This window comes from Gobius niger, assembly GCF_951799975.1.
Source record: "Gobius niger genome assembly, chromosome: 1".
Taxonomy (NCBI): Eukaryota; Metazoa; Chordata; class Actinopteri; order Gobiiformes; family Gobiidae; genus Gobius; species Gobius niger.
Genome location: NC_136852.1, coordinates 67,490,501 through 67,518,123, shown reverse-complemented (window position 1 = coordinate 67,518,123; position 27,623 = coordinate 67,490,501). Strand labels below are relative to the sequence as shown.

The window sequence follows — 27,623 nt, the reverse complement described above, 5'->3', positions numbered from 1 at the left end:
ACTTCACAACGGATCAGACAAATGCCATTCTGCTTAAGACAAGCAGCTAGCTATCCTCTCCGTGTGCAAGTCGGGGCCTCGATGCAACAGTCACCTGTGTGGAGGTGTGACTCTGTTCTGTGGCGTTCACACTTGGTCCATCTGAAGTGAGTCCTGCTGCACTTCCTGGGAATGACCTGCTCAAAAGAAGCAGGATCTTCCTGGGATGTACATCAGGGTTCGCTTCAAATGGACCAAGTGTGAACGCACCCTAAGACCCGCCCTTTTCCTCCTGGGTCCCAGACGAGGATGACGAAGACTCTAGCAACAACTCCAGACTGAAGCCATGATAAGTTAAACCTCACAAATACCACAACCAAGTCCAATTTTCTGCCATGAACCACCTTGTCGACTAACAGACACTCAACATCCACTATTCTGCTCCTCTTTTCATCCTGACTCTGAGGGCTGAGTATTGGGACTGTATCCTGATTGGCTAACCGTGGAGCCTCTAAATTACCTAATCTTTCCTCTGTTTCATCCTTTTCATTCGTCACTACATCCAAAGGCCAGGACATGTAGCTATTATAAGTTAAGGTGATGCAAACAGCTTTGTTAAGGCCTGATTTCTCTGAAATTCCAATTAATATAGGACTGTCAGAATGGCAACTTAAACCACTTGGACCAGCAGCATTGGTTGTCTCCATCTCATCACATACTCCACAGAAACCACCGCATGCATCTACATTTGCTGAACTAAGGCGGATTTCCTCGCTGTAGGAAAAGTCATTAATTAGTTTCTTTGCTTCTAATATTGCAGTACTTTCACTAAAGCTCTCAAGAGTTGAAACAATGCTTGCATCGCCAAATAAACTGGTTGCAGTGTGGGATTTGACATAGTTTGATTTAGCTGTGTCCCTCAAGGCTTTGGTAAGTAGCACCTTACCACATGAGACATCTAAGTCTGCATTTACACCCAACGACCTGGTGGCCTGGCCATCAGCAGGCAGGGATTCTGAATCTGAGATGGGACTATTTTTGGCAAATGGACTATTCTTGGCAATGGCCTTGTCAAAAGCATCTTTCTCCTGCAACTGTGGAACTGGACTAAAAACGATTTCTTCAAGATATGGATGAGATGGATTTCTAATTGGTGTAATATTATGTAAAGGTGAGTTCTGATGAGCAATGTCACTGCCTAGACGGGAATCCACGTCGACATCTTTGTCAGATAAACTGATATTATGGTCTTTGATAAAGAGCGAAGAAACAAACTGAGATTTAAGAATATCCCTGAGCTCTACAGTAAGTAACACCTCATTGCCCAAAACATCTGAGTCTGCTACTTCACCCAAGGACCTGGTGGTATGGCTAACAGGCGGGACAGGGACAGTTTCATCATCATCTGAACTGTCCACATCTGCATCAGGAGGTCGTTCTCCTTCAGAGGAACCGATTACAATTTCCTCATCATAATGTTGCTGTCTGTGCAGAGGCTCCCGTCTCTGCTGAACTGGATGGTCAAGCTTCGTGCTCGACTGACTTGGCGGTCGTTGTTCTGGGCTGGTAGAACTGTCTTCTTCATGTGACCCATCTCTCTGATAGAAAGGCTCCACAGCTCTGGCGAGAATCCCAACAGGCGACGCAGAGGCAGAGGGCGATGGATCCCCACTTGAACCTTTGTGTTGGGCGTCGTCTGGAGCCCCCGGCGATTGTTCTCCTCTGTGGCCATCAGACTCAGCGGGATTATAAGGCTGCATCACAGCTTCAGCAGACCTTGAGCTGAAAAACAATCGATTTGAGGAATTAGTAACAGCATTTTTGAAAAACTATATGCAATTTTTTTTTAAGGCTACATATGCCCTTTGTCATGTACAGTCACCGAACTTGATCACACAATCAAGTGTGACTTTTGGATTTAGTTATATTGGGCAAATGTGAGATTATACTTCTTGAAAAGAGTAAATTATTAATTATTATTAATCCCAGATAAGAAGAGAACAAAACATTGGCCTAAAATAACCACATGAAGGACTTCAGGGCAATGTGCTTTAAAACTGAAGTAACATTTGACTGAAACGTGACACTTACTAATCGCTGTCCTCTGTCAGGTGGGTCATGGTGATGAATGCGTGCTGCAGCGCCTGCTTTGGGGTCAGTCTGAGTCTGGGGTCCACAGTCAGCAGCCCTTTGAGGAAGTCCACAAACACTCGGAGGTCCTCAAGCTGCTCTGGGTCGTCGATTATAAATATCTGCAACAGGAAAAAAAAAGACACGAGTTAGATTTTGAGCCGCATGTATTCACAATACAATAATTATCATATGAAAATAATATCTATTATGGATCTGAACACTCACATCGATAAAATCGTCGAAAGTCCTCATGTGCTTCTGTAGTTCAGATGGTTCCCCTGGGTTTCGACGGGTAACACGGCTGAACTCTTCAGGCGTCATTAGTCTCCAGGTTGGTCTCCGCTGGTCATCTTCTTCCTTTGTGAAATAGTACTTAGAGAACACTCCGTCCTGGATCATGTCGTCAGGAGGCATTCCCAGCAGGTCCACCATCATCTTCATGGATTGATATCTGGAGTGTGGAAACAGGTTTTGCTCGAGAAGTAGAAAAGCCAATGTGCCGCCCAGGCCAAACATGTCGACGGGAACGTCACACACACAGCCCAAAGTCACTTCCGGAGCCCTGTATGCATCAGGCTGCATTCTCACTCCCTGCTCTAGCTCCGAGGTGGGCCGTGCCAGGCCAAAGTCGATCAGTTTGACCCTGTACGGCTGCAGCTTCAAGTTGACCAACATGACGTTATCTGGCTTGAGGTCGGTGTGGATCACACCGATGTCTTTCAGGGCGTCGAAGGCCACCAAGAGCTGCTGCGCTATAGGCCGGACTTCATTGAGAGAAGGTACGGACTTCTGGTCGATGACCAGGTCCCACAGACTGATGTCCAGCATCTCAAACACGAGGCAGGTGAGGCCCATGTGATCGAAGCGCTCTTTGAAGCTGACCACGTTACAGCGGTCACTGTCCAGTTCACCGATCCTCTCCAGCATTCGCACCTGCAAAACCAAACACCGTTAGACGTGTCCGGCATTCATTAGTGTAGCTTAAACCTGTGTTAATTATGCCAACTGAAATATTATGTCATCATTTTGGCAAAGTCATATTTTTGCTGACTTTAAATAAACAAAACTAATCTAACAGACGTTGATGATGTTAATCTCCAGATATTTATTGATGAACAAAAAAGACTAAATAAAAATGTCTTTATGTTTGCATATAATAATAGTCAAAAGATTAAAATTGTAGCCAAATTAACATCAGTCAAAATTAATACCGGTTCTGAATAACTGAAAATGAATCCGATCTTACCTCGTCCTCCGCTTCCCTGATGGCTGCAGGATTCTTCAGCATTTTCACAGCCACTCTCTCCATCGTGTCCACGTTCATTCCCTCCACCACCATGCCGAAAGAGCCCTCGCCAAGAAACCTCACCACAGAGTACGTGGCGTTGTGTCCACGGAGCCTCTGACCCACAGTTACATCTGCAATGAGAACAAAAGAACAAAGTTAACAACCAAATTAACTTTGAACACACACACAAAACCACAGTCACATCGAAACTCACAACAAGATTTAAAACATGGCCGCTTCATCAAATTCAAGTTTAAACTGGAAATAGATCATTTATTTTAACATTTTTTTACTTTGAAGTTGCAATGTGTAACATGCTCCACAAACAAAATTTATAAAAAAGGCTAATTTTCACAAATGTTACTCACCAGAAACCTCGAGACGCGTCGTCTCTTCCTCATCATTTTGCTGGATGAGCCGAGGCTCACAGGGACTGGCAACATAGACGTCATCAGGCTGTGAAAACACCCGTATCACAGGAGAGTCGTCAGAGGAGTCAGATGTTACGAGTGGATCAGAAACATATCCACTGTCCGGGCTGGTCCTGTTTTGGAGGTCACTCTGTGGAAGGTCTCCTTCAGAGGAACTGATTTCAATTTCCTCATCAAAATGTTGGTTGATGTGGACGGGGTAAACCTCGTGAGGGACAGTACCTTCTGATGGTGCTGATCTGTAGGTATCTTTCTGTGACATGTCATCTGTATCTGAGATTTCCCCTTCTGAAATCCTTAAAAGAATTTCTACACTTGTGATCCACTGACTTGAACCTGATTGATCTCCATCGTCACTTGAACTGTCTTCATGGGCGTCAGAAGACAGTTCTCCTTCAGAGGAACTGGCCACAATTTCATCATCAAAATGCTGGTTGATGTGGACGTGGTAAACCTCCTCTGGCTGTGAAGAAGAATGATCCGTAGAGAGACTGGTCAGTTCTTCTGAGCTGGAAGAACTCTCATCTTCACATAATCCCAAGTCCAGAGTGAATGGCTCCAAAGCTCTGTCGAAAATCCCTTCAGACGACGCAGTGTCCGAGGTCCAGGAATCCTCACTGGAACCTTTGCATTGGGCGCTGTCTGGAGACGCCGCTGGTTGTCCTCTGTGGTGGACGTCAGACTCAGTGGAAATAAAACGCTGCATCGTGAGTTTACAAATCTTTGAGCTGAAAAACAAAGGATATAGAAATGAATATCTTGCACAAAATAACCAGAAATATTATATTATTTCAAGGCAACACTTAAATATTCTGGAGCTTTGTAAATTACATCCACTAAACTCGGTTACACAGTCTACTTTGTCTGATGTTTGATGCTTTTGAGATTTAGTTGAGTAAATTATATTAGCAGATTATGTTAAATGGGAAAGTGAAAAATATTTGTCAACTAATTAACATTTGATTGAAACGTGACACTTACTAATCGCTGTCCTCTGTCAGGTGGGTCATGGTGATGAATGCGTGCTGCAGCGCCTGCTTTGGGGTCAGTCTGCGTCTGGGGTCCACAGTCAGCAGCCCTTTGAGGAAGTCCACAAACACTCGGAAGTCCTTAAGGTGCTCTGAGTCGTCGATTATAAATATCTGCAACAGGAAAAAAAAGACAGGAGTTAGATTTTCAGCCACACATTGATTTTAAATCATTCTGTAAATACTGCTCTTATGATGTTGAGTCAAGTAAATGTCATGGATTTGAACACTCACATCGATCAAATCGTCGAAAGTCCTCATGTGCTTCTGTAGTTCAGATGGTTGCCCTGGGTCTACACGGGTAACACGGGTGAACTCCTCAGGCGTCATTAGTCTCCAAGTTGATCTCTGCTGGTCATCTTCTTCCTTTGTGAAATAGTACTTAGAGAACAGACCGTTCTGAATCATGTCGTCAGGAGGCATTCCCAGCAGGTCCACCATCATCTTCATGGATTGATATCCGGAGGCAGGAAACAGGTGCTCCTCTAGAAGTAGCAAGAACAGTGTGGAGCCCAGGCCAAACATGTCGATGGGAACACCAAACTCGCAGCCCAGAGTCACCTCTGGAGCCCTGTATCCAGCGGGCTGCTTCTTCTGTCCCTGTCGAACCTCCGCGATGGGCCGTGCCAGGCCAAAGTCGATCAGTTTGACCCTGAAAGGCTCCAGCCTCCTGTCGGTCAGCATCACGTTATCTGGCTTTAGGTCTGAGTGGATCACACCGACGTCTTTCAGGGCGTCAAAGGCCACCAAGAGCTGCTGCGCTATAGGCCGGATCTCACTGGGAGACAGCGCGCACTTATGTTCGATGACCAGGTCCCACAGACTGATGTCCAGCATCTCAAACACGAGGCAGGTGAGGCCCATGTGATTGAAGCGCTCTTTGAAGCTGACCACGTTACAGCGGTCACTGTCCAGTTCACCGATCCTCTCCAGCATTCGCACCTGCAAAACCAAACACCGTTAGACGTGTCCAGCATTCATTAGTGTAGCTTAAACCTGTGTTAATTATGCCAACTGAAATATTGTGTCATAATTTTGCTCAAAGTAACAAATGAAATCTTTAGACATTTTTGTTGACTAATAAAGACAAAATAAAAATGCAAAGAAGCAGAGCAATGTAATTAAATGGTTTTATTTTATAATATATGAGAAAGAAGTTGAGTTCTGCCTAAGGTTGTTTCGATTCATCGTGATGGATGAACAAACATCACGATGGAGAGCCACCATCGTAAAAAAACGTATTTCTGACTGCACGAAGCACCATCACTGTAACACCACGCGTTTCCGCTTTGCTTTTCACATGGCAACTAAACAGCTTTAAAGAGCCGCGATGGATCTCACATCGGAGCTAACTGAGAGCACATGGATTTGGATATTCTCACGAAGGACTTAGAGAGGAGAGAGCGGAGAGGCGCGGTGCAGCAGCTTCAGAAATGTAGGCTACGATGCAAACAGCATAGACATTGTCTCATTCGCCCACTGTTTCTTAAACATTACGTGAAAACTGAGAAAATGCAAATAATAAGCTCCGATTTACATTTGTATTAGTGAAATATGAGCCTTGATAATGAGGAGCAGTTGGCGCTTTGAATAAGTCGTCCTCTGACACTTGTACGCACGCAAATTGTTGTTTCAAGACTCTGTTAAGATCATATTTAGTTTAGATATATTTTTCCAAACATAAATAATATGCAGTCTATATATAGGCTATGTAAATGTGTTATAACGATATCAGCGTCCATCACGATGATTCACTGTACATAGTCAACAGAAAATTAAGGGGACCTCGCTCAACCCTAGTTCTGCCTTTCAGGTTTGTTTTCAGAGCATTTCCAATTCCATTTCGGTGACTAAACTTATATTTAATCTTTGTGGACTCGATCTAAAGCTAAATATAGATACATAGTCATGGATCTTACCTCTTCTTCTGCTTCCCGGATGGCTGCTGGATTCTTCATAATTTTCAAGGCCACTCTCTCCATCGTGTCCACGTTCAGGCCCTCCACCACCTTCCCGAAACAGCCCTCACCAAGAGACCTCACCACAGAGTACGTGGCATTGTGTCCGCGGAGCTTCTGGCCCACGGTTATATCTGCAATGAGAACAAAAACACAAATAGTTCACTCCAAAAGCACTTAGAAAGGTTGAAGCACTTCGCCATGATATTAGGCGACATCTGGACAAATAATTGTACTGATTGCTCGCACATACGGCCTAACATTGAAACTTCAAACATGTTCCTGTTTTGGTTACATTTGACCCGTGTCTTGGTCATATTTTTGTCTTGTTTTGACACAATTTGACCTTTATTTAACCAGGAAAGTCCCACTAAGATGAAGAATCTATTTTGCAAGGGAGTCCTGACCTATTGTACATGTTTTTAGTGGTGGGGGAAACCAGAGTCTCCGGAGGAAACATGCCCGTGCCCACAAATACATCAGCTTCATGACTTAAAACAACATTTAGACCGTAACTACTTTGTCAAATTAACTTTTAATAGCAAAATAGATCATATTTGACGCTTTTTTGCTTTGAAAACACAAGATAACGTGTTAACCAACTGTAAACGCACAGAACCAGTTCAAACATGCACGTTTTCCACAAAAAGATACTCACCTCTGGCCTCCATCGTCTCCGTCATTCTCACGCGATGAAAGATCTGTATCGTTTTGCAAAATACAATCTTTCTGGACGATTTTGTCAAAAGCAAAGAAGCGTACGTGTCTCTCAAAGCAAATGTTTTGACAAAGTGAGAGATCTTAGCTGTAGCTCGGAACATCTAAACATCCCAGTGAAGTTCCAACCAATCAGAAGAGCATTCTAGAACAGTGACGCCATATCAACGATCACCATGGTAACGAAAGGGACTAGATGGAACATGTCATTTTTATGCTCACTACTGCCATCTCAGGTCTTATGTGTAACTGCAGCTTCTATATTCAGCTCGTGCATGACGGCACTTCGGACCCGAAGTGACAACTTTTTGAGTGACAGGATTTTAGAGGCAGTTGTGGTGAACAGGTCTGAGCTCATTCTGCACATTAGGACATGGCTGGAACATGTAGGGGGAGCAAAATAAACTCTGTATAGTCCCTTTAAGTGTATCGGTGTATTTGAAAGTTGTTTCATTAATGTGGAATTATTTAATTTGTTGATTTAGATCAGTGGTTCCCAACCTGGGGGGAGGTGCCCTCCAGGGGGGCCCAGAGCTTTGCCTGGTCAGAGGGTCAGGTCATAAATGACTTTATTTGAGCAAAATAAATCATCAAATATGACTGAGTAAGGGCTGCTTATTATTATAGCACGCACAGGGGGGGCTTCAAGGGAAAAAGCCACTGATTTAGCTGTTGATTCCCAAAATCCGGGACATCGCTGCCCCTTATCGAAATACAAATTGTCTTGGGGCCACCCAATAATGATAATTTACTCTATTCAAAGAAATAGTTATCCTACTGCTAAAATTACATTAAAATCAACATATAGCAATGACTATTGGCAACATGTGCACTATTCCAACAGAGCTGTCCATCCTCCGTCCCTGGTGCTGACATTTGTCCGTTCTCTGTCCTTGGTGCTGACATTTAGGCGAGTGGCCTATTTTAGTACTTTTTGAACTTCTCCAGTTACTACTTTGATGTGTAGTGGGTGAATGTGAATGCTACGTGAAGTGGTTCTGAATGTTGTGTTGTAATCAGTGGTTCTGATTACAACATTACAATAATACCAACCTCCTGTCCCTCCCCTGTAAGACCAAGCACCGAACCTGGGGAGACAGAGCCTTCTCCATCACCGCCCCCACACTCTGGAACTCACTGCCCCAACCACTCCATGCCTGTTCTGACCTCCCCACCTTCAAGAAAGAACTCAAAACCCACCTCTTTAAAAAGGCTTTTAATGTCCAGTAATTGAAAAATTGAAAAGCACTATACAAATAAAATGTATTATTATTATTATTATTTTTAATATTATTATTAATAAAGTGGCACTTAATCCTGTTTGATAACTGCAGTTCTTCAAAATATAGCACAATATCTACGTCCAATACTTTTGTATGAAAGTTAAAATATGAGTCATTGATTCATGGGAAATGCAACAAGCTCTTGATGGCGATGCCAGTGGACTGTACCATTAGTTTGTGGAGGGGTTTTGACGTTTCTGTTCCCCTTTTTAAAGATGAGAAATCACAAAAACTTAAACCTCTTTTGCAAACTTTTTTGTCGTGTTTTGGTCACTTTTTCCATCGCATTTCTTTGTTGCATTCTTTATTTCTTTTATTTATTTATTTTTTGCTTCTCGATATCCTTTTTCCCACTTTTTTGTGTTGCTTTTTGATCATTCTTATCATTTGCCACACTCTTTTGCAACTTTCTTGTTTTTTTGTCGGGTAAAGCCAAACTGGAGAAAATGTGCCCGGTTCATGTGGGGGTTAAGAAGTTAAATATTTTAAATAATGTGATGTAATAGTCATCTTTAAACAGTATGTTGTGATTGACAATTTGTAGCAGAAATAAACTTTGTGTCAAAAGGAAATATACGGCACTGATTTGGCAGAGTGACCCATAAACCAGATCTTTTCATTAGTGCAGATGTTAAAGGGATATTTCAGGATTTTTGACATAGGGCCTCATTTCCTAGTTATCTAGAGTGTTACTGATTTCTGGAGATATTTTTTTTGTAATTCAAGCGGTTCTTATATTTGAAGAGTTATATGGCGGTAGGCTAGTGCAAGGCTAGCGCATTTCTATGGTATCAGCTAGCCTGCATTAAAAACAGTCTGACCTGCTCCACAGTGCACCTGAGGAAAATCACTTATATTACCAGACTAACCATATAAATGTCTGTATCTATAGAATAATTTTAACCATTTTGCATTTAAAATGACATATTTGAGCAGCATCAGCTTCGTGGTTGTATAAGCTACGCAGCGGCGGACTGATCTGCTAGAAAATAGTCCCTCAAAATGTGATCATTCATATGATGCAAGGTCACTTATATTCCAAAAATGATTCTATTGACACAGACATTTGTGTATTTTCTCCATTCAGCGTTAATTAAATAAATAAAAATTAAATTAATATTAAAGCTTCTGGAATAGAGCATAAAGGCCAGTGTAAGGCCTTATTTGAAAGCTAAGATTTACAAAAGTCTTTGTCCTCACGTGTTTTTTTTCTCTATCACTTTTTCGTCAAACGTTTGTGGCTTTTTGCACTTTTTTGTTTGCTCTTTTGTTGCGTTTCCATCTTTATTTTCATCCTCGTTTTCGCTGCTATTTAGACACTTTTTTTATCTAGAAGCTTTTATATTTGGGTAATAGAAAACTGGAGAAAATGTGCTCGGTTCAGGTGGGAGTTAAGAGGTTAATCAAAAAGCATTAGCACTAAAGCATCAATATCTTTATCACATCACAAAACTTTGTCGATTACACCAACACGTTTCCCTCGCCTTCAAACCATCTGATAAAAGTTTTCAGGAGACATTCTTGGAGGTCGAAACAACAAGAACTATCATTTGGACTATTATTTAAACTAATATTTACTATTATCTGAGTTGTTCATTTGTGTAAGCCCCCCTGCAATAACCTATAATGTTTCCACTTTGTATTTTTCCTCTCTGCTGCAGAGCCTTGAGTTGGTTGCACAGAGTGACGAGGGTAAAAAAAGAAGGAGTGGAAAGAGAGCGGTGAGAGAGTAAACAGGTGAGGGGAGAGGCGGTGAACTCCGGAGGTGGCAGGGGACAGGCTGAGGAGGGAATGGTTATGCAGGCACGAGTGACGTCAAACTGCAAACTCTGCACTCGCTGAGAGAGTGTGGTGAGAGAGGAGCGAAGAGACTGAGAACGGCGAGAGGAAAGAAGAAACCAAGGGAAAGAGTTTAAAAGAACTATAGAGCTGCTTGATGTGGTAAACATTCTGTCAGTTCAGCAAAGACCAAACCTTAAAATAGAGTGAAATATGAATTTATTATTAATCAAGCGATGGCGATCGTGGGCAAACATGAGAATGTTGGCTGCTGTTTCGGTGCGTCAGAGTGATGAGAAAGCAGTGAAAGAGGTAGAGTTGATCTGATGCCGATAGTGGAATAGGATTTTAAGCTGATACCACAGATTATTCAGGTATTGGCATCGGAATATCGAAGTGTACCTGAACTCAAACCTATTTGATACCGTCTTTCTGTAATAGAGGGCCCAGTGCAAGTGTTGGAGAGAATACTTTGAAATTGTATTTAGTTACTGAATACTTGCCTTAAAATGTATTTTGTAACGTATTCTGTTACTTTATCTAGTGAATTGATTCAGTGAGTGATTTCTCCGTTGAATTTCTCCGTTGTGAGATCAATAAAGGATTATCTTATCTTATCTTATCAGAGTTCTGTATTCTGAATACTTTGACAACTTTTAGAATACTTTCCCATTGATTGTCATTATATTTATGTATTAACATGCCGTATAATTACAATGAAATGAAGACTACGATTGTTGGAACACCTGTTATAAACTCACTTAACATTAATGATGAACTCTTTAACTCTCTTGGCAAATGGAGCAGCAGATACAGCATCATGTGACACATGTGCAGTGTTTGTATGAACTGTGGCATAAGGCGTTTTAAATCTTTATTTTATTTTAGGAGGAAAAACAGCTCAACAATTAAAGTTATTTCATAATGTTGTACAATATGGAGCTAAAATGTAATGATTGATACTGGAATGTTTTCCCTTGATATTTGGAAAGTAACTGTTCGCTGCTGTAACCAATGTGGCGTTGCGAGCTGTCATCGAAGAGACTAATATTAATCTTCCAAATACCTTAAAGGGGGGGTATTATGCAAAATTGACTTTTTCAAGCTTTACATCATGTTATTATGTCACTCCCCACCTCCTGGAGACACCTCCGAGCTTTCGTCACCAGCCGAGTAACCAACCACTGCTCCTCAGCAGAGCCCCCTCCCCACTGATGCCACAGACAGCGTGTGGAGGGGGCGTGTCGGAAAGGGTCAGAGATTCTTAAAGAGACAGAGGCCTATTTCAAGACATTTGCTACAGCCATTTTGAGAGAGCAATTTTATGCAAGGCAGTTATTCTAATTTACTGCATCTACAGACCAACAGAAGGTTTGGTCATCATTGTAGTGTGATATAGACTGGTGCTATGTGATTGAAATAAGCATAATACCCCCTCTTTAAAAAAAAAAGCTCTCATTAAATTTGTGTGCCGTGCGTTGTAGTTCCGGATTACGTTTTTGTTTGTTGGAGCCATTATGAGCACAGCAGAAGTTGTTTTTTACCATTGTTTGGCTGTAGCTTCACTCGCACACAAAGGCCTCCAGCTCATAGCTACCCCCAAGGCGCAAAGCATTATGGGTCATGTGCAAGTACAATACTCTCAGATGAAAGTGTAACTTTACCAGAATACAGTTACTCACAATGAGTATTCTAAATACCTGTACTTAGTTACTCCCCAACACTGGCCGCAGCGCTGTTCTGTGTCGTGGCTAGTGAGATCTTATGTGGGCTGTGTGAGGGATATAAAATGTTGAATAACCGCAATATAAGCACTTATGTTTTCTTCATGTTCCCTTCATTTAGTCTTTAGAGTGGAAGCAAAATTGGACAGCGCAAGGCAAGGCACATTTATTTATATAACACATTTCATGCACAAGACAACTCAATGTGCCTCACAGCAACACCAAGAACACATACACACAATACAAACGCAATAAAACAATGAAATCGATACATCTCCTAAAAATAAATATAAAATCCATATATTATATATTTATTACCATAGGCAGCAGTAAATAAGTGTGCTTTCAGCTTGGACTTAAACATAGTCTGGGTTGAGGCCTGTTTCACATTCTCACTCAGGCTGTTCCAGACCTTTTGCTGCATGAACCTGAAACACAGCCTCACCGTGTTTAGTCGTGACTCTGGGAACCACCAGGAGACCCCTCCCTGAAGTTCTCAGGGCCCGTGGTTCACATGGCTTCAATATGTCAGAGATGTACTTTGGTGCTTGACCATGAAGAGACTTTTACACAAGCAGAGCTATTTTAAAGTTTATTCTCTGAGCGATAAGAAGCCAGTGCAGAGTCGGAGCACTGGACTAATGTGGTCGTATTTCCTGGTTCTGGTCAGGACTCGAGCCGCAGCATTTTGGATGTAAGGCCAGGTGATCCTTTTACGTCACATCATGCTGTTTCATAGATTCAGTAACATACTATGAGGAGAATGCGTGCTGATTTTGTTATAAGAATTAACAAAGTTTGAATTAATAGCATAAAAATGTCTTAGACTTTGAAAGCAACAGCGCTGCCTGAGATGAACCGCAGCCAAAGCCCATCAAACATTTGCAGAGGACAGTGCAGCGGGCACATGGGTCGTCTAATAGAACAGAAGGTTGTTTGTCTGGACATCTCTCTGCACTCAGCATCAGTATCCGCGCTGTCATCTCACTGCAAACAGACCAGCAGTGAGAAGGCAGCGAGGCCTGTTGAGGACACACAGGGCATGGAGATACAGCGTAGTTAAGTGAGGCTAGACCATGTAAGATTAAAAGTGTATGCAGTGCTGAAGATGTGTATACTGACACAGATTTGAACATGGCCTTAATAGTCATTACAGGTCTTTCTTATACCTTATAAATTGGTATCTTTTGTAATTATCTTAGAAAATTCTTTATGTTTTGCCAATGTGTACCAGTATGTTTGATGTTATAAAATGCCGGCATGTTAAAGACAAGCAGAGGGCACACTTCCTCTTTATATACACCTGTGTCCAGGGTAGCAGTGCCTGAACAACATGCTAATCATCATGGAGTAAGACTAAGAGTAACCAGAAAGCACTAGGCCTCCACCTGCTGCAAAATGAGAAGGGTGTGGCAACACCTCACCTACACATTAATGTACTAATTAGAAAAAATGATAATGTCTTATTCACAACAAGCCTCTGAGTCTGTTATCAGAGGCACAATGATAATTTGAAGTCAGTCTTCTAGCGTTGTCCATCCATCCATCCATTTTCTTCCACTTTTCCGTTGCTGGGTCGTGGGGGCAGCTGTTGGAGCGGCAGCCCCTTATGGCTCCTCCTGCAGGTGGTAGGTCCACAGAAGGACGGCCTCACTATTAAACGGGTCTGTTGGGAGACCCTACCAGGATCACCACGTTAATGGCCATTCCAGGAGGGGTTCTAGAGTTGTTCTGTTTTTCAAAGATTCAAACATGCGCTTAGCCCATGAAACGATTATTAGTGAATCTTTTATTCACACAATTGAGCAAAAAGAAAACATGTCGCCATTCGAGGTCGACGATATTAGCCTATCAACACTCATGTTTGATATAGCGCGGTTGCTGTGTCCGCAATGGCGACGTTTTCTTTTAGATCAATTGTACACAAGTTACTTTAATAATTCTACTGGTCAAACTCAACTGCTTTCAACAACCATCTGCATTATAGTGATTAGAAGACCAATTTTGATTGTTAAATAATTGTTATGACAAACATTTAGCCTAATAGATCAGGAGGTGACAAACACATTTAAGGCTTACATAAAGGTGAGAACATACCTTCATTGGACTTTTTCAACCATTACTGCAAACCAACTACCTACTCATTCCATGCTGCGTTTCTTCCACCCCCCCGATGCATCATCATACACTTTTTGCCAGCACATCCACTCCAAGCATTATTTCTAAGCACATTCAAAACAGAGAAGGACCTTTGCACAAGAACACAATATCCACACTCAGACGAACAGTAAAACAAGTCTCTATAAGTTGTGATATTGCACATAGAAAACCATCATTAAGTGTGGCGTACCGGGAGGAGGGCATGTGGGTGTTATACAGTGAATAAAGGCTATGAGTCATGGCCCGACACAATTCACACCTCCTGCATTTTCATTATCAAATACGAACACACCAGCAGGGATTCTCACGTCCTACGTCACTGACGAGGGGAACTTTTTCAGATCCTCCTGTGTCCAAAGCTTACTCGGGTTGCAAAACTAAAACACAACCACAATGCGGGCAAACCTTCTTCTTTGTTATGAGCCTTTTTATAGACATGTAGAGGAGTATAAAATATGGGTATCTTTCAAATATAGCTGAGTTAAAGTGATAGGTTCCCAACAAAAAGACTTGGTGTGAATAGTTAGTTGGATAAACGATTGGACGGTTTGTGATGGATTTGGTTAAATATTGATTGTGAAGTGGAAGAGGTGGTGTAGTTGAAGGAGACGATGGTTCCGTTGCTGCTCTGGAGAACATGTACCTCAGTGAGAGCATGTAGCTTGAAGTCAGGAAGAAGCTGGGGAGACCGAGTGCTTTTGAATATAAGAGCTTCAGAATGACCTGCTCTGTTTTTCACTATGACCAGTAAAGTTGGGGGGCAAAGCTCTCGATTTAACGATCGATCCACGTTCCCACCATCACCTATGGTCATGAGATTTGGGTAATGACCGAAAGGACAAGATCACGGATACAAGCGGCTGAAATGAATTTCCTTCCTGGGTGCACCCTTCGAGATTGGGTGAGGAGCTCAGTTACCCGGGAGGAGCTCGGAATAGAGTCGCTGCCTAGCCAGGGCATCGGTTCCGGATGCCTCCTGGTCGCCTTCCTCGGGAGATGTTCCAGGCATGTCCGATTGGGACAAGGCCTCATGGAAGACCCAGGACACGCTGGTGGGGCTATGTCTCCGAGCTGGCCTGGTGTCGCCTCGGGGTCCCCCCAGAACAGCTGGAGGAGGTGTGTGTGGATCGGGAAGTCTGGGCATCTCTGCTGAGACTGCTGCCTCCGCAACCCGGATATAGCGGAAGAATTTGGATGGATGGATGGATGGATGGATGGATGGATGGATGGATGGATGGATGGATGGATGGATGGATGAAAAATATCAGTTGCATTTCTTCTGACAGTGACAGTGATTAGATTTGCTATTTATGTTGTAAACTTGAGATTCCATTTACTGTGTGTCTTCTGTGCAGTGACCATGAATGACTAAAGACTTCAATGATACTTTAAAGGCCACACAGTATCCCAGACTAAACCATGAATTAGATTTCATTCCTTTTTTGGTGACCTATACTTTTTTGTACCTTTTGTGCTCTGTTTGTGTACCATCCTATTTAGATGGAACATGTGCACAGATCATATAACCTTTAGGTATAAAAAGGCCATTAAAAAGTAGGTTGTTGTTCTTAGTCAGAACTGTGATCATTTAACTTTCAGAAGTCCTGTATGTAATTTTCACTACCTCTCCCAGCGCCCTGTCACCTGTGTTGTGCTCACGGCAAGACTTCTGTCAGAAAACAACGGAAACATTGTTAGGTCGGTCCTAATGAGAAAATGTGTTGTTAGTCAGAGTGACATCAAAGGCTCACAGTGAGCGAGGTGGAGAAACTAAGCTCTATTTTCTAACTTCTGCCGCACTGCGCATCCACAAGCTCGCACTTCATCTCTGAAGGCTGGCTGGGGTATAAAATGTTTAAGTTGGGTGAAAATAAAAAATTCCCTTTCAAGCTCTGATCTCGTTTCAGTCGTCTTTAAAAAACGCCCGTGCTCTCAGTAGTGCGGCTCGTTTTCTACTTCTACCTAAGCTCAACTGAAGCAGAAAAATGAGCGAGGTGCTGGGATACTTTTATTGAATGATTAAACATTTGGCACTTAGACCCCGACAGGTGGAGATTTTAGGAAGAGAATGATAGATTTGTTGGGGTCTGTCTTTAAGCAGCAAGGCAGTAAAGAAGAGACAGAGGCTGTTGCTACAGTGGCAGGAGTCCCAATCTTTACTTGAAGTTTTTTTCCAGGATTTTCCAGCACATTTTGAAACTCAAAAATACATAATCACATTGTCGACAAATACCACATCCCACCCATCTGTGTTTTGCTGAGTTCGTTCCCCAACCCCCCTCTGTATCTGGTATGTTATCTAACAATGTAGTCTATAGAGAGACGGACACAGAGAAGACATTCGGGCTTAGATGTGTGACAATGTGAAGACATTTGAATTGAATTGAATTGAATATTTTATTTCAAGCCAACAAAACTATACAGACAGTATTTAAGAACAAATACATAGATAAAGGTTCAAAATGTTTACCTTTCATATGTACGTCCTTTGCCCATATGACTGGCCAACAAAATAAAAATAAATACAATTTTAGCTCGAAAAGGAGTGGGAAGAAGACAAACTTTTGAGCATACTGTATGTCTTCTAGGAATCATGATAAAACGGGGGTCCGGGTTCCTCCCCCGAGGAAAATTTGAAAAAACAGATACTTTTCCTTGTGTTCTGGTGCATTCTAGAGCAGCTTTTATTTTAATAATTTAAATTCATTGTTTTGAGGACTTGCATGTACTGGGATATATTGGCATTTCTTGTATAAATTAAGGTTTAAATTAGAAGAGAGCAGTTTGGGAAAGCTCTGTACCACTGGGACATGTCACAGCGGTGCTTGTGCGTGACTAGTTTGGCAGATTGGCACTTGTAAAACTTTTCAAAATACAAAACTATGCTGGACATGCCCATATATTTGTTAAGTATACATATTTAAAGACGTGATTAACGCAATATTATTTTGAAGAAGCATTGAGTACAATTACCCTTTACCTAGGGCCTATATAATTATGTATATATACAACAGACAGTACTTTTTCATAATTAAGTTCTATTTTATATTTGAAATATAAAGGCGTTTATTTTGTAAGGGCCACAGAACATGTTTCCCACATTGACAGTCTTAAACAGTGCAGAAATATGTCAATTTTGTTCTGCAATGGACTGGATTTGGATTGAAAGACTCTTTTCGATGGCACGAAGAAGGAGGAGGAGGCAATTGGCTGACAATGTTAAGACAAATGGAAAGACATTCTTTTGTCTTGTGGTTTTCAGGGCTATCTCTCTGAAGGACTGGTCACTAAGTGGTACTGCTCTCCTCGCCTGCTCCTGTCGCCCAACAACTACACCAAGGCCATTGACATGTGGGCTGCAGGCTGTATACTGGCAGAGATGCTCACCGGGAATATGCTGTTTGCAGGTAAGAACACACAATAAATACTCATAAATTGTGAGAATGAACAAATTTTTATGCTGTAGTGTATTGCATATTCCTTTTTTCAATTGTCTTAAGCCCGTCATGGGCACAGAAACAAAAGCATTCAGAGAGTAGTTTTAAACTGCTGTGCTGTTAGGACCATAGACTGTAGAAAATAATGGACGTCTTATCCTCACTCCTCCCCGTTTACCAGAATGACCACGGCCGTGGGGCAATTCATGGCGGATTTACAGACTCCCCCTCCCCAGCTCTGACGAAGCATGTTCCTAAAAAGGACATACGGGCGGGATTTTCACCGTAGACTCGGCCCTTGCGTGACGTGTAGCTCGCGCTGCTCCAATGCTAACAGTCCGAGCCTCATTAAGTACGAGATTTCAAAAAATCATATTACGAAAACCAGCCTGGTTTCATATATTGTTATTAACCCAGCGTGATCTCAGGAGGAAGATCTAGCCTAGTCTAGCGTTGAAACAATTGAAACCAGGCTTTAAAGTAGTTTTTAACGTGTCTAAAGTCCAATGCTTTTCAATGGGGGCCTAGCGGCGATATGGAGGTACTGCAGCAACGGCGGAGCAATGGCGGCCCCCACGTTTGTGGTCAAAAAGCAGGGCAGCCAGCGGCCATTGGTTAGGACCCACCGCAAGAGTTGAATTTCTTACACATTGTGTAAAATACTGTATATTTCCCACAAATGATTGCATTACATGAGAAAAATGCATCCCATGGATATTTAAACAAGGATTATAAGACCCCAATCACATCAGCTATTTCAGCTCAAACCCAGATGACTCTCCTAAATCAGTTATGTGTTTGAAAGTAAAAAAAAAAACACTTAGACACTCAAAGTTACAACGCAGATAAATAACCCTTTGATGTGGCATGGTCTTATTCATTATCAGCTCCAAGTGCCGAAAAAGTGACTGACGATCAAAATATCAATGACAACCACAAAGAAAAGAAAAAATGAATGCAGATTTATGTTGCAATACAATTAAATTCTATAGCCATTAGACAATATTGTCAAGGTCCCAGTACTTTGTGTCCTTAAGACCCATTAGCCGATTGAATAGCACTACCTTTGAACATAAAAATACATTTTTGTGTTTAGTATTCACGCCGCAGACTGAAGAGGCCGAGGGGAATGTTTTTGAAAGCTGAGGTACGGGGTGAAAAACAGCTTGTGCGGTGGTCTATTACGCGAGCGGACCAGCATATTCTCTCCATTTTCCCTGTGAAGGCGAGTCTTTTGCCTGAGTGGAATATAAATGGTGACAGGGTTTGCTGCTGTCTGGAGCTGAAATTTGTCTGACAGGCTGAGACGACCTCCGGCGCTCTCTGTACCACTGGGACATGTCACAGCGGTGCTTGTGTGTGACTAGTTTGGCAGTTTGGCACTTGTAAAACTTTTCCAAATACAAAACTATGCTGGACATGTATGCATATTTGTATCGTATACATATTCAAATACTTAATTTATGCAATTTTATTTTTATTTATTTACAATTCTAATACCCACCTTTTTGATAGAGTCAGTCAGAGTCAGTCAGGTCTTGGCTCAACAACACCGTGTGCCCAAAGAATCCTGAACATCCTGAGTGACCAGGTTATTCCATCATGGATTTCTTCTTCCCTGGTGGCACACAAGGGGGAAAACAATTGTAAAAATCCAAACTTTCTCTAATTATTCAAAAACTACTTTAACAAATGCTGAATTATTAACATAGTTTTCTACTAAATAAAGATACAAAGACATGGAGAGGAGGAAAGTGGTTCAACAACCCATAAATACATAAATAACGGAGAATGCTAACAGGATGCTTCATGTTAGCATCGTGCTAATGCTAACGGCTACCTACCGCTAGCTACAACTGCCGTTTTTTCACTTCTACTGAACAACCTGCTATGAGAAAATATCCATATGGGCCTGATTTACACTTGACTTTATTTATGTGTGATAAATAAGTTCATACTCCACCAGAAAATTGCTAAAAAGAGTGGAAAATAGAGTTCGGAAAAGTCCACAGTTACCATGGAGATCCGCCATCTTTGCAGCCGTTAGCATACATTTCCATAGACTCACATTAGCTAAAACAGTATAAAAAGTGGAGAAAAAAAGCCATGGAACAACTCCGTTAGCTGCTGAATGACTGCTGGTAAATACACCTAACACACTGTGGTGTCCAAGTGTTTTAATGTGAACAATAACTCCAGTATTTTAACTTCTCCATTAGTTTACAATTGCTGCTAATCCCATAATGCTTAGCGATATGACGTCACATTCCCAAACTCTATTGTGGTTCTCTAAAGATTCTATTTACCCCCTTTGACAAAGCCACGCCCCCTTCTATGACGCAATGCTGTCCGTATCTATGACAATGTCAAGATTCATTGGGCTCAGGTTGTGAAAGAGTGGTTCAGGGAGCATGAGACATCATTTTCACACATAGATCGTCCGCCACAGAGTCCAGATCTTAACCCCAGTGAGAGTCTTTGGGATGTGCTGGAGAAGGCTGTGCGCATTGGTCACACTTTCCCATCATCAATGCAAGTTCTTGGTGAAAAATGAATTCAAAAGCTTATTGAAACTATGCCACAGTTGACCTCTTAACTCCCACCAGAACCAAGCACATTCTCTCCAGTTTGGCTTTCCCCAAATCTAAAAGCTTCTTGAAAAAAGTGTCAATTGATGAAAATTAGGATGAAAATGCAACAGAAAAGTGACAAAAGAGCAACAAAAAAGGCAAAATGGTAAAAATTGGTTTTCATCGATGGAAAAAAATAGATCTGTTTAGATGAGTTTTGTAGGTCTTAGCTTTCAACTCTCACTATATGCACTTGGTTAAAATGCAGTTAAGAGGTTAATATGTGCTGGAATCAAATCTAAAAGCGGTCCAACCAATTATTAGACCAAATATTAGTTGGCTTTGATTTATTTGTTGTCAGGCAGTGTATGTTATCAAAGTGTGGGGATAGAGGACTAGAAACGTGAGGCATTTTACGTTGGGAACATATTGTACTGGCGCCCTCTTGTGGTTCGTTTTTAGTCAATGTGTTTAGTAAATTACAACGCTCCACTTAACTATATGACATGATTGATTTTAGCCAAAGATGACAAAGGACTAGTTTCAATATCAAACAAGTGCATCATTTTACTATTCTCCATGTATAGTTTGTGCAGTATTTATATGTGTCTGTCTGCTGTTTGCGTCAGGAGCCCATGAGCTGGAACAGATGCAGCTGATCCTGGACACGGTGCCGGTGCTGAGAGACGAGGACAGACGAGAGCTACTGCAGGTGTGGGCCGTGTGACTCACCTTTGCAAATAAAAAATATGTCACTGGACTGGTACTGGTAACCACAGACACTGACTGCTGTGTACTGAAGGCCAGGACAGAGTCGCTTACAATTACAGTGTAATAATAACAACAGGGAACGTTTTTGTCAAACTCTCCTGTGACCAGTTTTTTATGCAGCAAAAACAGGCACTCTCCCTGTTTCAAAATTCTCTACTTACATTTAGGCCTATTTCTGCACAGATGTGAGAACTTATTACTTTTACTCCACTACATTTGACAAATAAATAGTTTGTACTGTGCTACATTTCTATAAAGGCTCCACAGTACAAAGTAAATTTGTCCATGTGTTTTGTTTATTTAAAGCAGTACTAAGTAACTCTTGTCCCTAGAGGCCATAAGCGCAACTGCAGGTGTCGTAGCAAGTTACGTTTTTTTAACTTATTAATTGTCTTGGAGAGTAAATACTACGCTGACAGAAAAGGCGAAGGGAGAGAGTGATATTGTGCATCCAATTATACAATGGAAATATTTTTTTTCACACAAACTTGGCTGTAAATACTGTTTGAAGTGACGCTAGCCCGCAGTTAGCTTTGCTCGTTAGCCTGTTAGCTTCTTTTTCGTGATTCTATTAGTGTGTATTGGTTGCTCCGGCCCCGTGGCAGTCAAGATCCAAACATGGTTTTCTGGCCAGAGACACCAGGGGGAGATGAAAGACCCTCCAATCATCCCATAAACACTTGTATTACCCCCACAGGGACTATGGAAAGGATTTATTAAGGTAAACATGTTACTTAGTTCTGCTTTAAAGGAATAGGTTCTTACTTTAGCTTAGACGAGTTGATGCGTACCTGTCTGGTCTTTGTGCGTGTGCTCAGTCATGCAAATGTTGTTAGCATTTAGCATCTCCCAGCAAAGGTATAACTCCAACCTGGGGGTGAAGTTAGAAGCTACACAAGCTGTTCCACATTACCCCTATTTAAATACAGTTACGTGAAACGTTACATGATCCAAGTCTAGTTACACAAAATTAAATGTTAAACTTATGTATTTTCGTCCCCTTACATGTTCCAGCCATGTCCTAAGGTGTAGAATGAGCTCAGACCTATTCACCACCACTGCCTCTAAAAATCTGCACTGTCACTCAAAAAGTTGTTACTTCGGGTCCGAATTGCCGTCATGCACGAGCTTAATATAGAAGCTGCAGTTACACGTAAGACCTGAGGTGGCAGTAGTGAGTTTAAAACTACCATAAAATGATCTAGTCCCTTTAAACATGTGGATAAAAAGGGGCACTATATTGTGAGCTGTAATAACACCTGAAGTACTTCGACGATACTACTGCGTGGACATCAAAGTACTATAGTTCCCCTTTTTATCCACAGTTTTGTGTAACTAGACTTGGATCAAGTAAAGGCTTGAGTAACTGTATTTAAAAGCTTAAATGCTTGGTAGCTTCTAACTTCACCCAAGTTTGGAGCACAAAGACCAGACAGGTACGCATCAACTCGTCTAAGCTAAGGTAAGAACATATCTCAGTATGTAAAAACGGTGGCCTATTCCTCTAAAAGACTAATAATGCACACTCCAGAATAATAGGTGGAGCTGTGCAGATGTACTGCAGATGACTCACAGCCAGGAAGAATGATTGTTCCTGTCGTGTTGCCATTCAGAGGGAAATCCGGGAGCAATTTTTGTGTTTTTGATGCCTCAACGTTGATAACACTTTAAAACTCATTTGTACTTTCTGCTCTGAATACATATACCAGATTTTTTGATGACAAACAATGAAGCTTAGCTAAATTAAACTATTACTTGTGTCCAAATTCATTCCAAACTGTTGTACAATCCCATTTCTTCACAGGGATGAGTTCATAGGCACATTTCACAATTTGCAGAGTCACTTTCCTCACTTTTCTCTCTGGTCCCCCTTGCGAGATGTGGCTCCTCAAGGGGTTTTCCAATAATAAGTTGAAATTGAAATATTCTGGGTCACGGTCATAGAAATGCAAGGAAGCTAGCCTGCAAGTTCATAAAATTGATCCAAATGCTTACATGTACAGTGTTTACAATAGACTAAAGGAGGACAAAATACATTTTATTCCATTACTAGAAATAAATTGGGTGTAGTGCCTTTAAGTAATGACTTGACAACTTGACCATCTCTGCTTCAATAACGTAAATGCCTATCTATTGCATTTGACAGGTAAAGTCGTGTCAGATTGGGAATTCTACTCAAAAGCCCATCTTTCATTCGGTGCAGACGAGGTCACGCTAACAGACAGCTGACAGGTGTAAACAACTAGGGGCCAAATGTCTCACTGTTTTCATTAACACTGTCCGGCTTTGTCCCACTTAACGTCAGTCCCACATTTGGCCAGTCATGTTCTGGTGGCCCTGACGCCTGATTCCAACCTTGTATTTGATCATATTTAAGTGTATATCTGTGTCCTATAGGTGATGCCCTCATACGTCAGTGACGGCTGGAGAGTAAAGAGGCCCTTCTCAGAGCTGCTGTCTGGGGTAGATGCTCAGGGTGAGTGACAGTCGCACAACCACTGCTTACTCTCAGCAAATCCATCTCAAGAGCTCTCACAGTTTGAGTGTCAGTCTCTCTTCAGGGCCCGTGCTCCTGTGTCAGCACAACTATGTCATACTCACATTGCCTTCATTACAGACTGGATGTGGAGTCTCTATGCTTTGCTCGGTTTCAGTGTTGCAGCCATTAGGAAATGTGTATTCTTTTTCAGCCAAAACATTTTACAGTTTTCTCTAAAGATAGCACAACAACAATAGGCTCAACAATAGAAACTGGGATAGGCACAATTGGCTTTAGCTTCTGCCTATTCCACTTCAGACTTTATATATATATTTCCCTCTCTTTACATGGAAAATGTTTAATTGTCTGAATAAACTGAATCCGATGTTGAATTTCCACCATACCATGAAAATATTGTAAAAATGAGTAATGATTTGCATTATGTTACATACCTGAATATATGTACATAGCCATTGAGTAAAAACAGAACCTAATAAAACAATTTTCCCCCTTCTCTAGCGGTGGACTTCCTGGGTCGGATCTTGACCTTTAACCCCATGGATCGTCTGACAGCGGAGGCGGCTCTGTCCCACTCATTCCTGTCCCCATACGCCTGTCCTGAAGATGAGCCTGTGTCGTCTCATCCTTTCAGGATCGAGGACGAGCTGGAGGACAGTCTGCTGAGCGAGCAATGTCTGAGCCACAGCACCAGCACCAGCCACTGGGACAGGTCTGTGCAGGCCCTACTGACCAATGTCTGCAACTGGTCAATGTCTGGAGCTGATTTATTATAAATAGGTCCGGCTTTGGGCATAGGCAAACCAAGCAGCTGCCTGGAGCCACCTGGTATATAAGTGTATAAAAATCTGTTGGATACATTTACATTTACATTTAGATACTGTTGATACAATGGACTGAGGAGGCGTGGCTTCCCCCATAATGTTCAGTGTGGGCCAAAAGAACGAGTCTGGCAAGTTCAGAATTAATCCAGATATACAGTATCAGTCTTGACAGCACACCCTCGTTCACTGCTCGAGCCAAACTCAAATGGACTCATGCAATCACATTAGTTTATTTGCAGTAACGTGTTCAGCGCGAGCAGCGTCACTCTTGGGACGCATTTGTTCCCTCAGTAACAATCCATGGATGGTGCGCGGGAGAGCTGAGACCTTTTTTCCAATCAGCAGCAAATTACCCAAAACACCTCAACTGTGATTTATATTTGTGATTTCTAACCCTGTTAGAATATTAATGTGGAACTGCTCACCAACACCTGTGCGCCCTTCGCTTCCTGTTTGCTTGCGTTTGCCGGCGCTGACCAGACTCAATGCGGTGAGTCTGGATTTTTCTTAGCAAAAAAAGAACCCCATCCATGCTTGCCGTTAAGCCATGGTTTTGGGGCTTGCTTCTATATTTAGAATTTTCTGAAAATAAAAATAGCAAAAGACAAAAATAAAAAGATGATGTAAGAATTGACAAGCCTATGACCAATAATGACTTAATGAGGGGCGAAAAGTGAAGTTTGGGAGACACTTTTTATTAGGCTTCCAGCAGCCAGGCCTGCACTTGCGCCAACATCGGTAGGAGCGAAACGAGCTTCCAGCTCTCATTAATTCCCTCTGCAGGCTGGCGACTGGAAAGCGACTACCAGAAATAACCAGGAGATCCACCTAAGGCAGTGTCTTGAGTTGAAATGATCTCAACTATGCAAATGTAGAGTGATTCGCAGCTGCGATCACCAACCACAGAACAAGCTCTGATGGACACCTGTGGCTCAAACACTTCAGCTGCGCCTCCTCACACCCCACCTCCACTTGCACAAGGAGGGCTGAGCAAAGGAAACCATTTTTTTTTTTTTTGCTCAGCCTAAGTGCGGTGTATATATGTCCATTACTTTCACACATACAGTTTCTTTGGAACGGAAAGTGATAGCAAACTTGCTTTTCTGTGGAGGAAACTAGAGCCTTCAGGCTTTCAAACGAGCCCTCCCAGGTTGTCTTGGCCTGTGGTGCGCTCAAGTGATGCAACACAATGATGCAGCAGATCTGGTGTTGAACTGTATTGGAGTGCTAACACCAGCACTAATGTATGTGTGTTGTTATGTGTAGGTTTGGGAACAGTCTGTCTACGGATGCCTGTTGGCAGCACTCAGGCGGGCGGTGCCGCTGCATGCCCCCCAATGTGATTACCTCTGATATGGGAGACACCACGGAGGACGAGGAAGTGCAGAGAGACCCGCGCGCCAACTCCGCTACGCTATTGGAGGAGGCACAGGTACATGTTTGAAAGAGATTAGTTGCATATTTATATAACGTATTTTATTTCACTGAGAGACTTATTCATTTAGGTTGACATGAGTAAAGAGTGTCTTGAAAAGTGCTATATGAAACCACTGCACTATTATTATTTTGTTTATCGAATATATTTTGTTGAATATACTGTAAATAACTGATTGAATATAATGGCGGGATTGTCACTGTTTTTGTGCCCAGGTGGACCCACGCAAGTACTCCCACAGCAGCTCGGCCGAGCGCTACCTGGAGCATTCGCACTCGTCTCTGGAGCGCGCCTTTGCCTTCGGGGAGCTGGACTGCGGGCGCTCCTGTGACTACAAAGTGGGCTCCCCTTCTTACCTGGACAGAATCGCCTGGAGGGAGGGCAAACCACAGAACTACTCCGAACCCAAGCTCATCCTGGACCTCTCCCACTGGAAACGCAACACCAGCAGCAGAAGCAACCTGCAAGTCCCCGTCAAACCCACAGGGGGCAGTGTGGAGGACGTCGAAATGGAGATTGATGAAAAACAAGAAAAGGGTGATCAAGACAGCGGGGATTTATTTCAAGAGATCTCCCAGTGGGTTGAGAGTACGCAATCTCGACTGCACTCGCCGACCCCGAGCCCGCTGTTGGAGGCGCAGTCACCGAGCTGTTACACGTCATCCCCCCCTCTGCCGCTCTCTCCGACGGACGTCCCAACTCCAGTCTTCCACTACACCGAGGTCATCCAACCGCCCTCACCGGACTTCGACGTACGCTCGCTAAGCCCAATCCTGCCGAACACCTCTTCCACCAACTCGCTCCCTTCCCTCGTTCCCTCCTCCCCCACTTGCATCATCGTCCCCCGCTCGCCCGCCACAGCGTCCCGGCCCGTCTCCCCGCGCCTTTTCCCGCTCCGGAAGTCTTCCCAGAACTCCTCGTCGTCGTCGATGTCGCAGTCCGCCAACGAGGGCTCCCTGGAGTCGCTGCCCGTCAAGCAAAAAGAACAGATGTTTAACCTGGATGTGTTTATCTCCAAAGCGTTAAAGCTGTGCAGACACACTCGGGAAAGAACGGAGGGGAAGAAAGCGAGGGATGCGGGGTGGAGGGAGGACGCGAAACAAGCGGGAGTGAATAAGAAAGTGCCAAGGCTCCCGGACACGCACAGGACTCCTCCACCGCCGACCCCGCACTCGTGAGAGGAACTGTAGCTTTTGGTTCATATTTCAATGTGGTTTTAAAGGGATGTTTCAGGATTTTTGACATAGGGCCTCATTTCCTAGTTATCCAGAGTGTTGCTGATTTTTGGAGATATTTTTTTTGTAATTCATGCAGTTTTTATATTTGAAGACTAACGTGGCGCTAGGCTTGTGCTAGGCTAGTGCATTTCTATGGTATCAGCTAGCCTGACCCGCTCCACAGTGCACCTGAGGCAACGCCAGACAAACCATATAAATGTTTGTGTCGATAGAGTAATTTTTGGAATATAACTGACCTTGCATCACATGAATAATCGCATTTTGAGGGACTATTTTCTAGCAGATCACTCCGCCGCTGCGTAGCTTATACAACCACGAAGCTAACGCTGTTCAAATATAAGTTATTTTAAATGCAAAATGGTTAAAATTAC

General features: G+C 42.6%; 1 protein-coding gene across 1 annotated transcript in view; it reads left to right on the top strand.

Moving 5' to 3' along the window:
- mapk4 (mitogen-activated protein kinase 4) overlaps positions 1 to 27,192 on the top strand; it is a gene marked incomplete at its 3' end in the record, with an annotated part of 43,911 nt that extends 16,719 nt beyond the window's left edge. Inside the window, exons 3-8 of the mRNA XM_079552258.1 lie at positions 17,743 to 17,887; positions 21,117 to 21,199; positions 23,656 to 23,734; positions 24,257 to 24,467; positions 25,846 to 26,011; positions 26,230 to 27,192. Of these exons, the coding sequence (XP_079408384.1) occupies positions 17,743 to 17,887; positions 21,117 to 21,199; positions 23,656 to 23,734; positions 24,257 to 24,467; positions 25,846 to 26,011; positions 26,230 to 27,192 (1,647 nt within the window). The remainder of the gene's footprint in view (positions 1 to 17,742; positions 17,888 to 21,116; positions 21,200 to 23,655; positions 23,735 to 24,256; positions 24,468 to 25,845; positions 26,012 to 26,229) is intronic.
- Between the last annotated feature and the right edge of the window lie 431 nt (positions 27,193 to 27,623).